Below are 15,941 nucleotides of genomic sequence, written 5' to 3' on the forward strand. Positions count from 1 at the left end.
ATCTGTGACCACAGAAGACCACCAACTATACAATGTAATGATCTGTTTGACACAGACTATGATGTAGTCAAAGTCAGTTTTATTGTCAGTTCTTTCCAATGCACTACAAATGAAGTGAAATGACATTTCTCAGGTTTTTTTTTTCTTTCTGCCATGTTCAATCTCAAATACAGACTACCCTTAAGAGCTGACTGCTGCACCTTATTGTGTACATTAAAGATATGTTGCGGACCCTGTACAGCAGGGGTGGGGAACCTATGTCTCGGGGGCCGTTTGCGGCCCTTGAGGCCGTTTTATCCGGCCCCCGATGTAATTTTAATGTTATAAAGCTTCACATGAAATATGAAATATTTTGTAAAGGAATCTTAGAAAATACATTTGCAATACAATGAAGTTATATTCAGGGGACCTAGAGAAGGTGGGGTCTGTTTTAAAGGTGGCTGCCTTCAATATAGGCCTAAAGTGCAGGGGGAAATCCTGGTTTGTGTTCATAATACGGCCCTCGGAGGACTTTTACGGCCCTCGGATGAATTTGAAGTGGCCCCTCGAATGAAAAAGGTTCACCATCCCCGCTATACAGCATAATTAAGGGGTGTGACTCTGGACACACAGTGTCCCTTTAAGAGCTGACTACTGCACCTTATTGTGTACATTAAATATATGTTGCAGACCCTGTACAGCATAATTAAGGGGTGTGACTCTGGACACTCAGTGTGCCTTTGCTTTGACCTGTTTTTTACGCTGGGCTCAGTGAGACCATGCTCTCAGTGATCATTTATGGTCCAGATATCTATTACCATGAAAAACTGAAAGAAAAGTCAGCGACACCAAGCTCGCGTTGCTCTTTTTTTAATGTGACGTTTCGGGCAGCATGAAGTCTGATGAAGGGCATGCTGCCCGAAACGTCACATTAAAAAAAGAGCAACGGGAGCTTGGTGTCGCAGACTTTTCTTTCAGTTTTTCATGGTATTTTTGCTGGTCCTGCACCCAATCTTTTTGAGACGGATGTGCGTGTTTTTCTCTTTTTAAATACCAGATATCTATTACCACATAAATATATTACTCAGATTTATGCCACAAATCCTAATGTCAGGGAGTTGGTCTTGTGATCAGGGGGTTACAGGTTCAAATCTGACCCTTGGGATCATGGGTATTTAAACAGGGTGTTTTATGTAGGCTATTTGTATTGTCTGATGAAGGGCCGAAACGTAAAGTCACATTAAAAAAAGAGCAACGGGAGCTTGGTGTTGCAGACTTTTCTTTCAGTTTTTCATGGTATTTTTGCTGGTCCTGCACACAATCTTTTTGAGACAGATGTACATGTTTTTTCTCTTTTTAACTATTCAAATCTGACCCTTACCAGTAGGAAGAATATGCGTGCTCTCCCTACACCATCATCCATGATTGAAGTTCCCTTGAACAACGGTGTAGGTGCTTTCTATAGCCCCACATCTCCAAGGACTTTAAATGCCTATAAGATGCTTTGAGTAAAGGGGTATGGTAGTGAAATGTAATGTGTGTGTGTGCGTGCGTGTGTGTGTGTGTGTGCACGCACATGTGTGTGTGTGTGTGTGTGTTAACCCAATAATTCGAGTTAAAGCAAATTAAATGTTTGAATTAAATTCATAAAAATATCTTGTCTTTATTTTGTCATCAAAGGTCTCCATTGACCAAATGTATTAGCTTAATGTTCAAAATAATGTTTTTGTTACTAAAATACTTTGTTACTGCAAATTCATATAAAATAGTGCAAACTAATTTGGAAACAGTCTGTTAAATATGCAGAATAGCATTTCATAGAAAACACATTCAGTGAATAAATGGCAAGAATTATATTAAAATTAATACAATGCAACAAAAAAATGATAAATACATTTCAGTGATATATCAACTGTCGGCAGTGACAGATAACAGTTTTCGACAAATGTTTCTGAGGAGGAGTATGAAAAACACATCGTTTTTTGGTTTAAATTAAATAAAAGTGCAACACAGTACAGAGTGCAGAAGAGTGACAAACTAAATCGATAGTGTCATCTTCTCAGCAGCAGCTCTCCTGGAGTGTCGAAGGGCATGAAGAAGCCATCGAACGGCTCGGGCTCCCCATTGTCCCCAATGCCCATCATATCGGACTCATCACTGTCACTGTCGCACTCCTGGTCGGTGCCCGGGACACAGTTGCTCTCGTTGCTCTCCTGACTGCTGCTCATCTCGCTGCTCTCTGTGCTCTCTGCGCTGTTGTTCTCCGCGCTCTCCTTGCTGCTTGTTGTAGCGCTGTCCTCCGTGCTGTTTCCCAGGGCCAGACTGATGCTCTCCTCACTGCTTGCGGCGCTCTCCTTCGAGAGGCTCGGTGCCCCCCCGGTGGCCCCTGGGACCTCGTTAGAGATGCTGCTGTCCAGGTCCTGGCTCTCCTCCGTCGACTGGAGCGAATCGCTCACAGAGGCCGTTGCTTTCGCTTGGACGTTGTAAACTTTGAAAAACTGGCAGGGGACAAGGTTCCGTCACAGAATGTTCCACAGGATGATACAGGACATATATGAAGAGTTCAGATGCAAAACCCCCTAAGTGCCTTTTCAGAAAATAATCTTAATTCATTTTTATTTAATACAAAGTTATCAAAAATGCATATTTTATTATTTTATTTATGTAATATAGCTATTTATATGTGTTATCAAGTACATGAATGTAAAGCAAACCAACAACGGGGTTCTCAAAAAATATGGAAGTGCAGGTCTTCAGAAATGGAGTTAGGGGGTTTTGCATCTTCATATGTCGGTTTCGAAATGGGACACTATACAGTACATGCACCCTTGACTTACCCTTCTGAGGTTCTCTTTGCTTCCTCTGCTGTCATCTCGGGTGACCCCAGTCTCTGCTGAATTAAACTGTAAATAATGATAACAACAGAGATTCATTACACTGTTTTGTGGTAAGAACATACTGCCACAGCCTAACATTGATACATTTTTATTACTGATGATAGTGCCTCGTTTCAACTCCTGCAGACAGTAAATGAAACTTGAGAGTTATTTTCCTCTCATGGCTAAATGTGCATCCTGACAGAAATCAACGGAAGCTGCGATGGCTCAGTAGTTGCAATGAGGTGATGAATTTTAAATAGTGCGATTAAGCCTGTGTATAAAGCACAGGTAGTAGGCCTAGATATTGTGGCATTGCATTAAAAGCTGTAGTGGTAAGCACATGCACTGAGCTGTATAATTACTTTGTTGAAATAAATCATACCGTGTCTTCCAGGGATTCGCTTTGGCTCTCGTTTGACGTCTGAAGGGGAAGACAGAGATAATGATGAGAAGACTGCAACCCCAATGTGAAGGTAACGCTACTGTATCTGCTTGGTTTACTTTAGCTCAATATGTAGACCTACCACATTGGATTCATTGGACTGGGATTCACTTGACTCTGATGATTCTGAAGAAGTCTGTCAAAAGCAATTGCACGTCTGTTAATATTAATTTTGACACCAGCATATTTCATATATGCCTAATATGAGTAATGTGAATTGACTCACAGAGTTTGCTGATGTATTTTCTTCGGAACTCTGAAATAGAGGAGACAATAGACATGTGTAAATATTACATGAGTACGGGTGATTTTTGGTCATTATTCAAAATTCATTCATATGCCTGTATACTCTAAGCAGCTCTCCTTAGAACTGTCTGCTACGTGAGTGTATCTAATGAACCAACTGCTTATGACTCTGTACAGTATGTGCATGCTGGTGTGGTGTTCATGGCCAGCTTACCATCTGCTCCGATGTGTCACTTTGGCTGGATGAGTCAGACACCAGTGAACTCTGGGATTGAGAACCACATGAGAAACACGTTCCAGCATGATGACAAGCTCAGCAAAAAGATAACATACAGGATAAGAGTCTCGCATTAGTTTTCATATTCACTGACCTCTTGCTCTGAAGAGCTGCTGTCTGATGTTGATGAGGATGAGGATGAGGATGAGGATGATGAGACATTCTGTTTAAAAAGCAACAAGTTCCTTTGTTACTAAATGGCTTTTAGAAACGAATGCATGCATGCCCAACTTTATTTCATTTTCTCTGGTCGTTTGAAAGTAGTTTTTGTCATTTAAATTAATTGGAATTGGATTTCTTTTATCTCACCTGCAGCTGAAACGTTTCAGAGGACTCGGATTCTGATGAACTGGCCTGCAAAAGACAAAGCGGTGAGGGTGTTACAAAAGTGTTTGTACTGCATGTCAAAAAGTATCATGCATCTTTACTCCATTTTAACATTTTATGAAATACTGTGATTCTACATCACATCACATGTTAGATGCCACGTGATGCTTATGCATTATAGCATATCTCCATATGAGTCTGGTGGAAAATGTATTCCATTCAGTGTTACAAACTGTTGTCAGGTCTCTATGACTGTATACTGTATAAGCTATATGAAATATATAATCCTTATAATACATATGATCCGTGCAAACGGGTCAGCTGTACTGGGCCCAGGGAGATAGGGGCCCCAGAATTGGATCCTCATTACATTGAATGCATTGGGTGGGGGGCCAATTCAGATGACTTTGTCTCAGGCCTGGTCAAAGCTGTCAGCGGCTATGTACGTATATATGAATGTCCATGACTGGTTGTATTGTCAAATGAGTTTATAACATCGTAAAGAATAGAATCTCTGCCCAGCCCATTCCATAATGTGAAAGTATTGATGAGGAAGTGACCATGTAAACTAACCTTTAATGTAGGCATGACTGTTTGCTCCAGAGAATTGGATGCTGATGAGACCTGCAAAGTTAACATGAGGTTAATGTCTGACTGTGTGCAGAGAGCGCCCTCTGTTGGACAACTTGCGGAAGCACAGGCACTTGCCTTGCAGTCCTCAGCATTCCTCAGCAAACATGACTTGAAGCTGCTTTGCAAGTTCAAGGCATACAGTTTCAGGAATAAAATGTAAATGAAATGGCCATACAGTCCCAGAGTGTCCCAGAGAGACATTATGAAGAATGCTGATTATTACTGGTAGTATTTTCATCTAATTTATAAACTTTCAGCTTGGGCTATTTACAGCCAGCTGCCCAGCACGCAGGCGCCAAGTAGACTATTTCATAATTTATCTGGATCATCTAATCTCTAAAGATAACTTATCGGAACAGACCATGAAGGTAAAAAAATAGTGTGACATTTTGCAGCCCATCACTCACCCCAGATGTTAAGTTAACTTTGTCCACAGTCATATTGTACATAATCTGTTGGATGAAATAAGAAAAAGCCATTCAATACAGTAGGCACTGTGCAATAATCTTGACCTTCAGAACACTGCAGTTTGTATTTTAGAAGTCATAGACAAGGAAACACTTACAGGGTTGGCAATGGCTGCACCCATCACACACAGAATCACTATGGCAGCTGTCATTCTGTTGAAACAAAGTGCTTGTTGGTTTCATTGTGGCCCCAAGGTGTAAAAAGAACTTGTGTTCATAAAGTAGTAAATACTATCTGCCTCGACATGTTTTTCCAAACCTCCAGGCAGAGTGCAAAATAAAATGTCATATTTTTATTTAACCACAAAGTGTTAATTGATTAAGAATGCAATTATAATTTAAAAAAATTAAAAAAGTAGATTACTTACTTTGTATTCTTTGTATTCAAGTCAGTCCAAATATCCAAACAAGCAATACAGTATGTCCTCTGCTTCTCAGAGCTCAGAGAGTGAAAGGCTGAATTTACAGTTGTGGTGGCATTATGGCAGCTAGGATGGGTATTTATCTAGGAGTGTATGCTAAGGTGAACACATCACTTCCTCCACACCAACGCAACTCCAACATGTTTACTGCACTGTCCCATGGGGAGGCGTGTTTGAAACAGGCTGGCAGAGACACACACACACACACACACACACACACACACACACACACACACACACACACACACACACACACACACACACACACACACACACACACACACACACACACACACTCACACACACACTCACACACACACACACACACACACACACACACACACACACACACACACACACAGGAGGAGCTCCAATTTAGCATGGGTAAACTATAGGGTGTGTGGGTTGTAAAGACTGACTGTAAGCGGCAAAGGCTCCCTGCCCACGCCGGAACAGGAAGGCCATAATGAGAGAGCTCCTGACTTCCTGTGGCTTCTTTTAGTTTCCTCTGCACTTCTCTCCATGGATTTCTTGGAAAAATGGTCGGATTTCTTATTCATGGATATTAGATAACGATCAAGAGTGTGTTCAAGGAAACATATGTAGTTTCTTATATTATGACGGATTAAGATTGAATGCAACACGACATCTGCGTAATAATTCATTGGGTGTTTTGTGACAGACGTCAATGTTGAAAACAACAAGCCTGTGTATCGCAATCCCAAGCCATATCCCATTTCCACTTCCTGCAAGGCCATGTATAGCTAATCCACTGGAATGTGTCTGATTCTCAATTATGAGCCTTTGCTATTGCTTTCACCCTGTTCCCATTTCACACGCCTAGCAATTAAACCACGCAGCCCTCACCCTTTTGTCTACCAGAAAAACCTCAACTAACTGCTACTGTCTGTGATGATGTCTACTCGGAGGGGAGTGGTCGGGCTGCTGGTATGGCAAGGCATGCAGACTTGGATTCTGCCTTAATCAGTCTGCTTTGAGCAGCAGGTACAGTATAAGGTAAATACATGACACAACCTTTCCCCACAAAGGTGTGTGGGAGGACCACAGGGATGTTGACAGGGCTGCAAACAGCATCCGATTTACACGTTTTTCCTTTTTGACTTAAATTAAGTAACAATGAAAGTCATGAACAAATACATCATTATGAAAATGCAGCCGTGAGTCACTAGAGACATACTGTAAATCATTTGTCCCCACACAACCGGACTTCCCAAACATGTCCAAAAAATACACCGTCCCTCCCTCGGACACATGCAACCCCTTTCACCTCACTCAACCTCTCATTTAGTTTTGTTTAGGTTTCTCAATATAGACTGCAGGACTGGTTTCCCGGAGCAGGTTCAAACCACGTTCAACAGACATGCGTCATTCAACTGACTTGCATGCCAGTCATGTAACATACAATAGCTGTGGTATTTGACCACTTTTCTGAAAAGAGTAGAATCTCTGAGGTTCAAGTCAGGACCCATGTCTAATGGATGAACGTTTTCAATTCAGCTGGTGTTTAATGGGCACACATGTTGAATTAATTATGCTGCACTTTGTACATTGTTAAATGTGACAGCAATATATGTTACTCACACCATTTTTGATCAGGGATATCTGTGAGATTCTTTTTGACAGCGTTTAGGACAGTTTAGCTGGGATTTCAGCTACCTCCATTCTCCTAGCATAACCCTCTATGACCCCAAGCATTCCAACAAACTCTTAAAGGACCAGTTTAGTCAATTTCAACATGCAGTTGCAAAGCTCACACTGCCCTGAGTTCTTCGTCAGCCTTTTCCGAGATCTTGGTCGTTGTAATGGGGGCAGCTCTTTGTTTACATTTCACAAAAACATTTTTATTTATTCCCAAAAACATCCGAAAGGTTATAGAACATCAGCAGACAACTAGCAAACAGCGGTACCTTTTGGGAAAATATTTGGAGTAGGCCTATGTTTATTTAAAAAAAATAATTAAACAAACGCTGCCCCCATTAGAATAGCTCATATCTCGGAAAGGGCTTAGCCAAAAAAATGTGGCACCACCGGGTACTGACAAGTCAATGGTAGCGTGAGCAATACAACAGCATATTGACTCAACTGGTCCTTTAAGGTTGTCCATAAAGCTTCTGTTTTTTTACTATTGTCTAAATTTAAAATCATTGCATGGTCAAGCTTCTGCAGCCAGTGACCCAGAATTATGGAACAGCCTGCCTTGTGATGTTGGGCTTTCTGCTGGACACACTGTTTCAGTCAGACTGAAAGCAAACTTTTAGAGTTTTGCCTTGGTATTGCATTTCTTTAGCTGGCCTGGAAATGGGGTTTTAACCTGATTGTATGCGCTTCACACTGTATGGCTTTTACTTCTTTTAGAAGTTGCTATTGCCCCTTCAATGCTCAGAAATGTTTACTGCTGAGATCGATAATTTATTTAGTTGCTTCTGATAATTTTAAATAATAATAAAAAACCTGATAATAGAGGGTTTTTTATTGTAAATTGTAAATCATGACTACAAATCATCGGCTTGTTAACCTTGTCAAATATAAAAATGTGATATGATGAAATATTGTACCTCACAGACAGTAAGTTCTTGCTAATTGTTTTTTTTTGTTGGTCTTTTTGACTTCATTCATGATAACATATTGCACATGGTGACAGGAAGCAAGTTGGGAGAGAGAGACGGGGAAGGCTCGGCAAAGGCCGCATAGCAAATGAGTGCCCTACCATTTGCGCCACGGTAGGGCCTTACTAATTGTTTCTAATCAGTCTGAGCACCAAGAGTATCATCAGTGTAGAGTTCCTCAGTTCACTTTAAATATGGAAACTCAATCTTCATTTAGCATTTAAATTCTTATGTCGTATTTATATGAGCATTAGTAAAATAGACCTATTTCATTATGAACCACTGAGCCATAGGAAGGTTTACCATTTTGTTTTTATTTACAAAATACAACATAGGCTACAACATAGGCACTGGTGACCCAGTTTCTGTCTTGTTAGAATTCACTGAACAGAAATACATCAGCAGGCCTGTACAGTGCAGTATACTTTTTCGGTAACACTTTATTTTAGGGATACATCTATAAGCACTAATACATACAATGTTAATGCCTGCATAAGTAGCTTGTAAGGCATGTATTAAGCAAACACTAAGGCCTACTAGGTCCTTACTAAGGTTAAATTGGTAATAAATTCCTTATTGTGCATGAACAAGACATTTGCGAATACATGCCTAACAAATGTTTGATTTTGCTTTGTACATGCCTTACAAGTTATTTATACAGGCATATTATATGTATTAGTGCTAATAGATGTATCCTTAAAATAAAGTGTTACCACTTTTTCTTATGTACTCATTGATTCTTTTGAAACTGTGCTCAGAGCACACTTGTGCTTGTGCAAAAGTAGGTGAAAGTTTGTGGATTTTGAATAGGCTGTGAAAAGTTGCCTTGCTACTGCTTGTTTTAAGAAATCCTTGAATACGGCATGCTTTCGTTCCTTTTTTTCACAGAATGCATACGCTGTTTTCATTGTTTTGTGATATCTCACCCAAATATGTCCCTGTGAATCAACAAAGCTCATCGATACATCTTGTCCAAATCATTGCTGCTTCAAATGAATTTGTCCACAAGCATCATCATATCTCAAGCACATCATCGGACAGTAGTACACTGTTGACATGTCCTAGTTCACTCTGTGATACAGTATTTAATGTACTTGTATAAATAAAATATGCAAATTGTGCCTATTACGATGCAGATACTAACGCTGAATAATACCCCACCCCAAATCTCCATCACAGTTGGCTGGCTCCCTCGTTGTCCAGGAGCGCCCCTGCAGTGTTTTCCAGCCAGAGAGGCATGCATAAAAGATTCAGACAAGTGTATGTGATGCGGGGGGATCTTCAGTGCATTTCCGTGCTGCTCAGCGGAAGGCTCTCTACCTCCATCCTCTCACGCTGACCCAGACTGCAGACTCTACCTCTGATGCACAGAAAACTCCAGGTAATCTAAAATGCATGTGGGAAATGTATGGGGAATGTTCTGTTAGTGGATATGATATGAAGGCTACGTTGTTGTAAATAAGCATTTATTCAAGTCGTTAGAAGTTTCCATATGATCATCTGGGTGCTACAACTGGATAACAGACATTTAAGTTTTTTTTGTTTGTGATAAGATGTGGTTCCGCCTAATACCTGCTGTAGTGAAAAAGGAGAACTTTTTACTAACTTTTGTAAGGTGCAATATCAGTTGACAAAATTAAATTTCAAGTCCTATTACGAGTCATGAACTGAATAATAGCTGACGTGATGCCAGAAAAAATTGTGAGGGTTTCAACCAATACTTTTAAAAACTATTTTGCAATGCACCATCAACCTCTGGTCGTTGAGCTCCAATAACGTTCGATTGTTGCGTATGAGAGACAAAAAAAAAAGTTGTGTTTGCTTAGCCTACTCTCTTTCCAGTCTAGTACCTACTGCTGTTTACTTAGCCCTGATGGACTCTGAATGTGACTTTTGAGAGGAGCACATCTCAAGGCCTATCACCATGGTAACCGTGAGCTGATTTCTGTGCCTGTGTGTCATGGCTGACGGGATTGCTTGCATACAGATTGAGACACCTCGAGAAAAGAATGGGGGCCACGTCATGCATATTTTGCAGGCCACTACCCATGGAGGCATGAATGAATGACCCTAAAAACACTTAATTAAAACTTCATTGCGATGTCACAAATGCATGTTATTTATAATTGTATCTGGGATAAGATATCGCTACCTATTTGGATGAAAGAATAAATATTTCCATTATTAATACTGGTTGTTTTTCACAGGTAGAGAAGTTGAAATGAATTCCCATCCGTTTCTGCTGTGCCTCCTGGCTTCCGCATCTGTCTTGTGTGTAAGTAAATTGTCATACACGTAGATCTGTCTGCACATTGACCTGGAAAAACTTCAAGTCATTGTGATACATTTCTGAATTAAAGTGTTTAAAACCATGCTGGATTTGTCTGTGACAGAGACTAATGTGTTGTCTTTCTCTCAAGGTAAAGGGCAAACCTCATGCAAAACATAATATGCTCAAATATTCCCAGCTTGCCAAGGAAAAGGTAACATTTCCTTCTCATGCCTCAGGCACTTAAACACATATTAACATTTTTAATAAGTTAAAACATGGCCCCTGTGGTGGCCTAGCGGTAGGGCACTGGGTTGCTGCGCTGGTGACCCGGGTTCGATTCCGGCCCGGGAATCGTTTGCCGATCCTTCCCTGTCTCTCTCTCCCCACTCATTTCCTGTCTCTCCTCCACTGTCCTGTGGAAAATAAAGGCAAAAAACCCTTAAAAGGTGTATATAGTATAATACATATAATATATATATATACAGGGCTCTAAATTTACTTTTTTCATCACCAGCCATAGCTAGTAGATGTCACTCTTACTAGCCAAATACACATTCACTAATGGGTCAAAGTGACTAGTAAGTTTGTTTTTTCAACCAGCCAAACAGAAATTTCAGCATTTGACCAGTTGGCTGGTGTTAATTTAGAGCCCTGCATATATATATATATATATATATATATATATATAAACGTTCAAACATATTCTTTGCTGCCTTTCACCAGGAATTCAACCCAGAGGAACCAAATGAGGGGCTGGGTTCCATCCTCCCCACCTTCCTCCCATTTGAAGCCAGTAGCCAGGAGCAGGAGCAGGAGGAAGGGGACAGGGAGGTGGTGGTAGTGGGCTTCGGGGAGGAAATCAAGGACAGCAGCACCCCTGTGCTCCTCAGTGAGGAGGCGCTGGCAGACCTCCTCCAGGGCTCTGATGAGGAGGATGTGGAGGAGCAGGAGGAGCAGGAGGCCGTGCCAGAGGAACAGGCTCGCCAGGAGGGGAAGGAGGCCGCCGAGGCAAGTGACGCTGACAGCGAAGAGGAGGTGAAGAGGAATGAGGAGGAGAAAGATGAGGAGCAGGCAGTAGATAAGGACGAGGCTGATAGCCAGGAGGACGCGGAGAAGAAACCGGAAGAGCTCAAAGCAGAGGAGGACAGTGACAGCAGCACAGAGTCTGAGATCCCCGTGGATTTAGACTACGCCAGTGACAGCGACGGCTCCGAGCCTGAGCTGGAGGAGGCCAAGGAGGTGTCCAGTGGCAGCCAGCCTGAGGAGAAGGAGAAGGAGAAGGAGGAAGGGAATGAGGAGGAGGTGGAAGCCAAGGAGCCAGAAAAGGATGCTGATCCAGAGGAGGAGCAGCAGGAGGAGGAGGAGATCCCTACTGTCATGGCCGACTACGACCCTGAGACAGGAGAGTTCTCCGAGAAAAAAGAAGAAGAGCACGACAACGACAAAGCGAAAGACGGAGACGTGACTCCCCACAAGGTCCACAATGGTGACAGCAAAGATGGGGACAGCGATAGCTCTGATGTCCTCCAAGTGCGGCTGACGGGAGACGAGGACAACAAGGAAGAGAAGCAGACCAACGACAGCGGCAGCAGCAGCACCAAGGGCAAAGGCCGGAAGCAGAGGAAGAACCAGCATAAGAGGAAGGGGGAGATGCAAGGGGACCAGCCATTCCCCGGACAGCCCACCAACTCTGGCCACCGACAGATGCTCGACCAGCAGAAGACACCAACCGAATCCACCGACAACAACGCCCAGAAGGCCAAGAGGAGGAGATCTGGCAAATGGGTAATTCGAAAAACCTTGTCCACTTCATGATGCGCATGATCAGGGTGCGATTTGTAGGGGGGATGGGGGGATTGTCCCCCCTTCTGGCTTTGATATCTCCACTTTTCCTACAGAATTTTAATATTTGCGGTATGTAACTCCATTGATAATGCTTAAAATCTTAAACTTATCCCCCCTTCTGGTTCTTCAACAAATCGCACCCTGCGCATGATAATGCTGCAGAGTCTGATTATGAAGACTTTTGGTGTTCAACCTTACTCTCCGAAATTTGCACCTGATTTTTTGACCATTACAAAAAAGATTTTCTTTAAAAGTGGGTGACACTTTAGTGGCTTCTTTTGAGGTGGACGACAAACACACAAACAGAAATGCCCCAACGTGTATGTTCATCTGAAGTCTCATGACTAGTCTCATATGAGCACAATAGCAGGAGTGTTGACCATGTTGGCCTATGCCTTAAAGGGACACTGTGCAGGAAGTGGTCAAAAAGGTACTGCAACTATGCTGCTCATTGAAACTGGGCTGCCTATTGCCCAATTTGATCTTTACATGAAAGTTTACAAAGTACTAAACAAATATTTTCTAGTATGTTCCAAGTAGAGTCATTTTTGCAGCTAAAAATGGCTATTTTTGGAAATTAAAAATGGCGGACCATGGAGAAGATCCCCCTTTTCATGTATGAAAAGTGCATTTTTTCCAGTCATAATGAATACTTAGAATTTGATGCTGGTGGTAAATATTCATGAAAAAGGTAACATTAGTGAATGGGCAGCATGAATTCTGGAAATAAACAACTAAAAATCTCACACAGTGTCCCTTTAACCCTTCCCAGGCCCCGATGATTGGCATGAACCCGGTCCAGATCCGGGCCACGGTGGAGCTGTACCCCAGCCTGAGGCCCCACCCTGCGCTGCCGGGGCAGGCAGCGGAGACCAGTAAGTGTTGTTTCAGCAGCGCTTGTGTATACCTCCACACAGCCGTGCTCTCATCAGGAATCTGCTGATGGGCGGCTATTCCTTTGGCACTCCCACAGCGAGTGTGGTTCTAGCTCCGGCGTCAGCCGTGGCCATGGGCTTAAGGCAGTCAATGGCGGAGCTCATGTCTGATTGAGCCACTGTGCAAACTTAACAAGTCAAGGAATTTTCAGTCACTTCAGAAACAAATCTCTCTCTCTCTCTCTCTCTCTCTCTCTCTCTCTCTCTCTCTCTCTGTCTCACCCACTTACTCATTCACTCATTATTTCAGTAGTTTATTTTGAATTCAAAAAGAACAAAAAGCTTGTAGGTTGTACCGTTGTAACACAGTTATGTTTTCTCTTCTTTAGATCCTTGTGAAAATATCAGATGCAAACGTGGAAAGGTCTGCAAAGTAGGACAAGACAATAAGCCTGTTTGTGTTTGTCAGGAGGCGTCAGACTGTCCTACTAGCGTTACAGAATTTGATCATGTAAGTCTGACACAGGAAATGGCTCAAAAATGACTCCACCATAAACTTACCAATCCATTATGCTACAACCACCATTCATGCTATACCTGCGTACTGGATATTGTGTAATATTTTTGCTTTTATTATTGTGTAATATATTTTTATATTTTTTAGGTTTGTGGGACAGATAACAAGACCTATGACACCTCTTGCCAGCTGTTTTCCACAAAGTGCCATCTGGAGGGAACAAAGAAAGGACACAAGCTGCACTTAGATTACACTGGTGCTTGCAAATGTGCGTAACACAAAGTTATTTCATTGTCATTTATATTAGAAGAAATGTTTGCTTTGTTAGGCCAGATCTATCCAGAGCAGGCTATGTGTTAAGAGTATAACAGGGCCGAATATAATGCATGTGATCTCTGATCAACAGTAGCTGAAAGCTGAGTAGGGGCAGCCGTGGCCTAGTGGTTAGAGAGTTGGTCTTTTGATCTAGATGTTGCCGGTTCGAATCCCCCCTGACCTCTCCCTACATCTCCATCCATGGCTGAAGTGTCCTTGAGCAAGGCACTTAACCCCACATTGCTCCAGGGACTGTAACCAACACCCTGAATAATAATAGTTGTAAATTGCTTTGAACAATACAGCTAAGTGCAATGTAATGTAATGTAATGTAAGATGAGGCAGAAAGGCTACAAGTAATCACTTTGCGGTTGAACATGGAGAATCACAATATGTGCCTATAGTAAAATGTAATGCCTGTCTGTTTCCCTGGGCTCTCCACCAGTCATTCCACCGTGCCTGGGCACAGAGCTGGCTCAGTTCCCCCTGCGCATGCGGGACTGGCTGAAGAATGTGCTGCTGCAGCTCTATGAACACGACACCATGGCCCCCGGCTTCCTCACCCCGAAGCAACGAGCCAGGGTACCACGCACAGAAACCTCACCTCACCTCACCTCACTTCATGGTCCACAATGCAAACCAGAGATGTATAAAGTAGAAGTAGAACTATGTTCTACAGACCAGCGATGTACATAGTAGACGTAGAAGTACTGTTAAGAATGTAATTGCACCAGTAGTACGTACCCAAGCAACCAGGGCTTGACATTAACTTTTTCACCCATCGGCCACTGTGGCTAGTGGTTTTCCCCAGTCACTAGCCATTCAGCTATTCTACTAGCCACAAAATTGATATAATATTTTTCTTTATCATCATACTGCACATCTAACTTCAGAAGATGAGTTGCTAAAGGAAGAAGATGAGTGCAAAACTTTCTACATGGGAATAAATCAAACAAATAGAAAAAGATTAACTGAGCTTTTTCTTTAACTTAAATAGCCTACAAGCAATTGATATACATGGGGCAAAATAGAAAATGAGCCATAATGGCTAGTGACCCTGAAATGGTTTCTAGTCACAGCCAAGTTTTACCAGCATTTGGCCGGTTGGCAGGTGCCAGTGTCAAGCCCTGCAAGCAACGAGCCAGGGTACTGCGCACAGAAACCTCACCTCACCTCACCTCAACTCACTTCATGGTCCACAATGCAAACCAGAGATGTATAAAGTAGAAGTAGAACTATGTTCTACAGACCAGGGGTGAATTTCTCAAAACCAAAGTTGCTTACTACATTAGTTTCTTTGTTGTTTTCAATGCATTTTCCCATTGGCAACTACCGAAGTTGATAACAGGCTAACAACTTCTCTTTTGAGGAAATCTGGTCGAGGCTCTAATTGAACTGAGCGTGATTGACACTAGGGATGGGATATCGGTATCGGTGTATCGGTATCAATTTCACTTGCATATTTGTTTTCAGGATGAGATTGTTACTTTTTTACATATATATTTTTATGGGCTTTTATGCCTTTATTTGACAGGACAGTTGAAGATGGTGACAGGAAGCGAATGGGGCAGAGAGACAGGGGAGGATCGGGAAATGACCCCGGCCGGACTCGAACCGGGGTCCCCGAGGGTGGGCATGCAAGCCCAAATGTGGGGGGCTTAGTGCGCTGCGCCACAGCGCCCCCCGGATATTGTTACTTTTTTACTTGTTACTTTTTACTTATTAATTGGTTTCCTATTCTTCTGACTTCCTTTTCCGACCAAATAGTCTACTTGGGCCTACCTCAAGTTGAAACCCATGCATATATGTGGTTTTGGT

General features: G+C 42.3%; 2 protein-coding genes across 3 annotated transcripts in view; one reads left to right on the forward strand and one right to left on the reverse strand.

Annotated features, from left to right (window-relative positions):
• Positions 1-1,657: 1,657 nt before the first annotated feature.
• Positions 1,658-5,706, reverse strand: scpp1 (secretory calcium-binding phosphoprotein 1). 2 transcript variants are annotated; one of them, XM_063220267.1, is made up of 12 exons: positions 5,619-5,706; positions 5,349-5,403; positions 5,191-5,235; positions 4,724-4,774; positions 4,133-4,177; positions 3,918-3,986; positions 3,761-3,811; positions 3,527-3,556; positions 3,383-3,436; positions 3,241-3,279; positions 2,817-2,882; positions 1,658-2,477 (listed from the first exon to the last, which is right to left on the reverse strand). In XM_063220267.1, exons 2-12 carry the CDS (start codon positions 5,400-5,402, stop codon positions 2,031-2,033), a joined length of 951 nt encoding a protein of 316 aa, XP_063076337.1. In that variant the 5' UTR covers position 5,403; positions 5,619-5,706; the 3' UTR covers positions 1,658-2,030. The 2 variants fall into 2 exon arrangements, with proteins under 2 accessions (XP_063076337.1, XP_063076338.1); XM_063220268.1 differs by lacking the exon at positions 4,724-4,774.
• Positions 5,707-10,223: 4,517 nt separating this feature from the next.
• The window catches only part of sparcl1 (SPARC-like 1), a 7,354-nt gene continuing 1,636 nt past the window's right edge, over positions 10,224-15,941 (forward strand). The window contains exons 1-8 of the mRNA XM_063219926.1: positions 10,224-10,232; positions 10,720-10,782; positions 11,295-11,817; positions 11,911-12,356; positions 13,189-13,291; positions 13,681-13,802; positions 13,956-14,076; positions 14,569-14,705. Of these exons, the coding sequence (XP_063075996.1) occupies positions 10,224-10,232; positions 10,720-10,782; positions 11,295-11,817; positions 11,911-12,356; positions 13,189-13,291; positions 13,681-13,802; positions 13,956-14,076; positions 14,569-14,705 (1,524 nt within the window). The remainder of the gene's footprint in view (positions 10,233-10,719; positions 10,783-11,294; positions 11,818-11,910; positions 12,357-13,188; positions 13,292-13,680; positions 13,803-13,955; positions 14,077-14,568; positions 14,706-15,941) is intronic.

This window comes from Engraulis encrasicolus, chromosome 16 (genome assembly GCF_034702125.1).
Source record: "Engraulis encrasicolus isolate BLACKSEA-1 chromosome 16, IST_EnEncr_1.0, whole genome shotgun sequence".
Lineage (NCBI taxonomy): Eukaryota > Metazoa > Chordata > Actinopteri > Clupeiformes > Engraulidae > Engraulis > Engraulis encrasicolus.

Bases quoted from the DNA above. Each gene is read 5' to 3' on its own strand.
- scpp1 (XM_063220267.1), bottom strand. From the start codon at position 5,402: ATGACAGCTGCCATAGTGATTCTGTGTGTGATGGGTGCAGCCATTGCC. The intron at 3,812-3,917 runs GTCAGTGAATAT...TCTCAATCCCAG, and splicing joins GCAGCTCTTCAGAGCAAGAG to AGTTCACTGGTGTCTGACTC. The intron at 3,280-3,382 runs GTAGGTCTACAT...CTTCCCCTTCAG, and splicing joins AGTCCAATGAATCCAATGTG to ACGTCAAACGAGAGCCAAAG.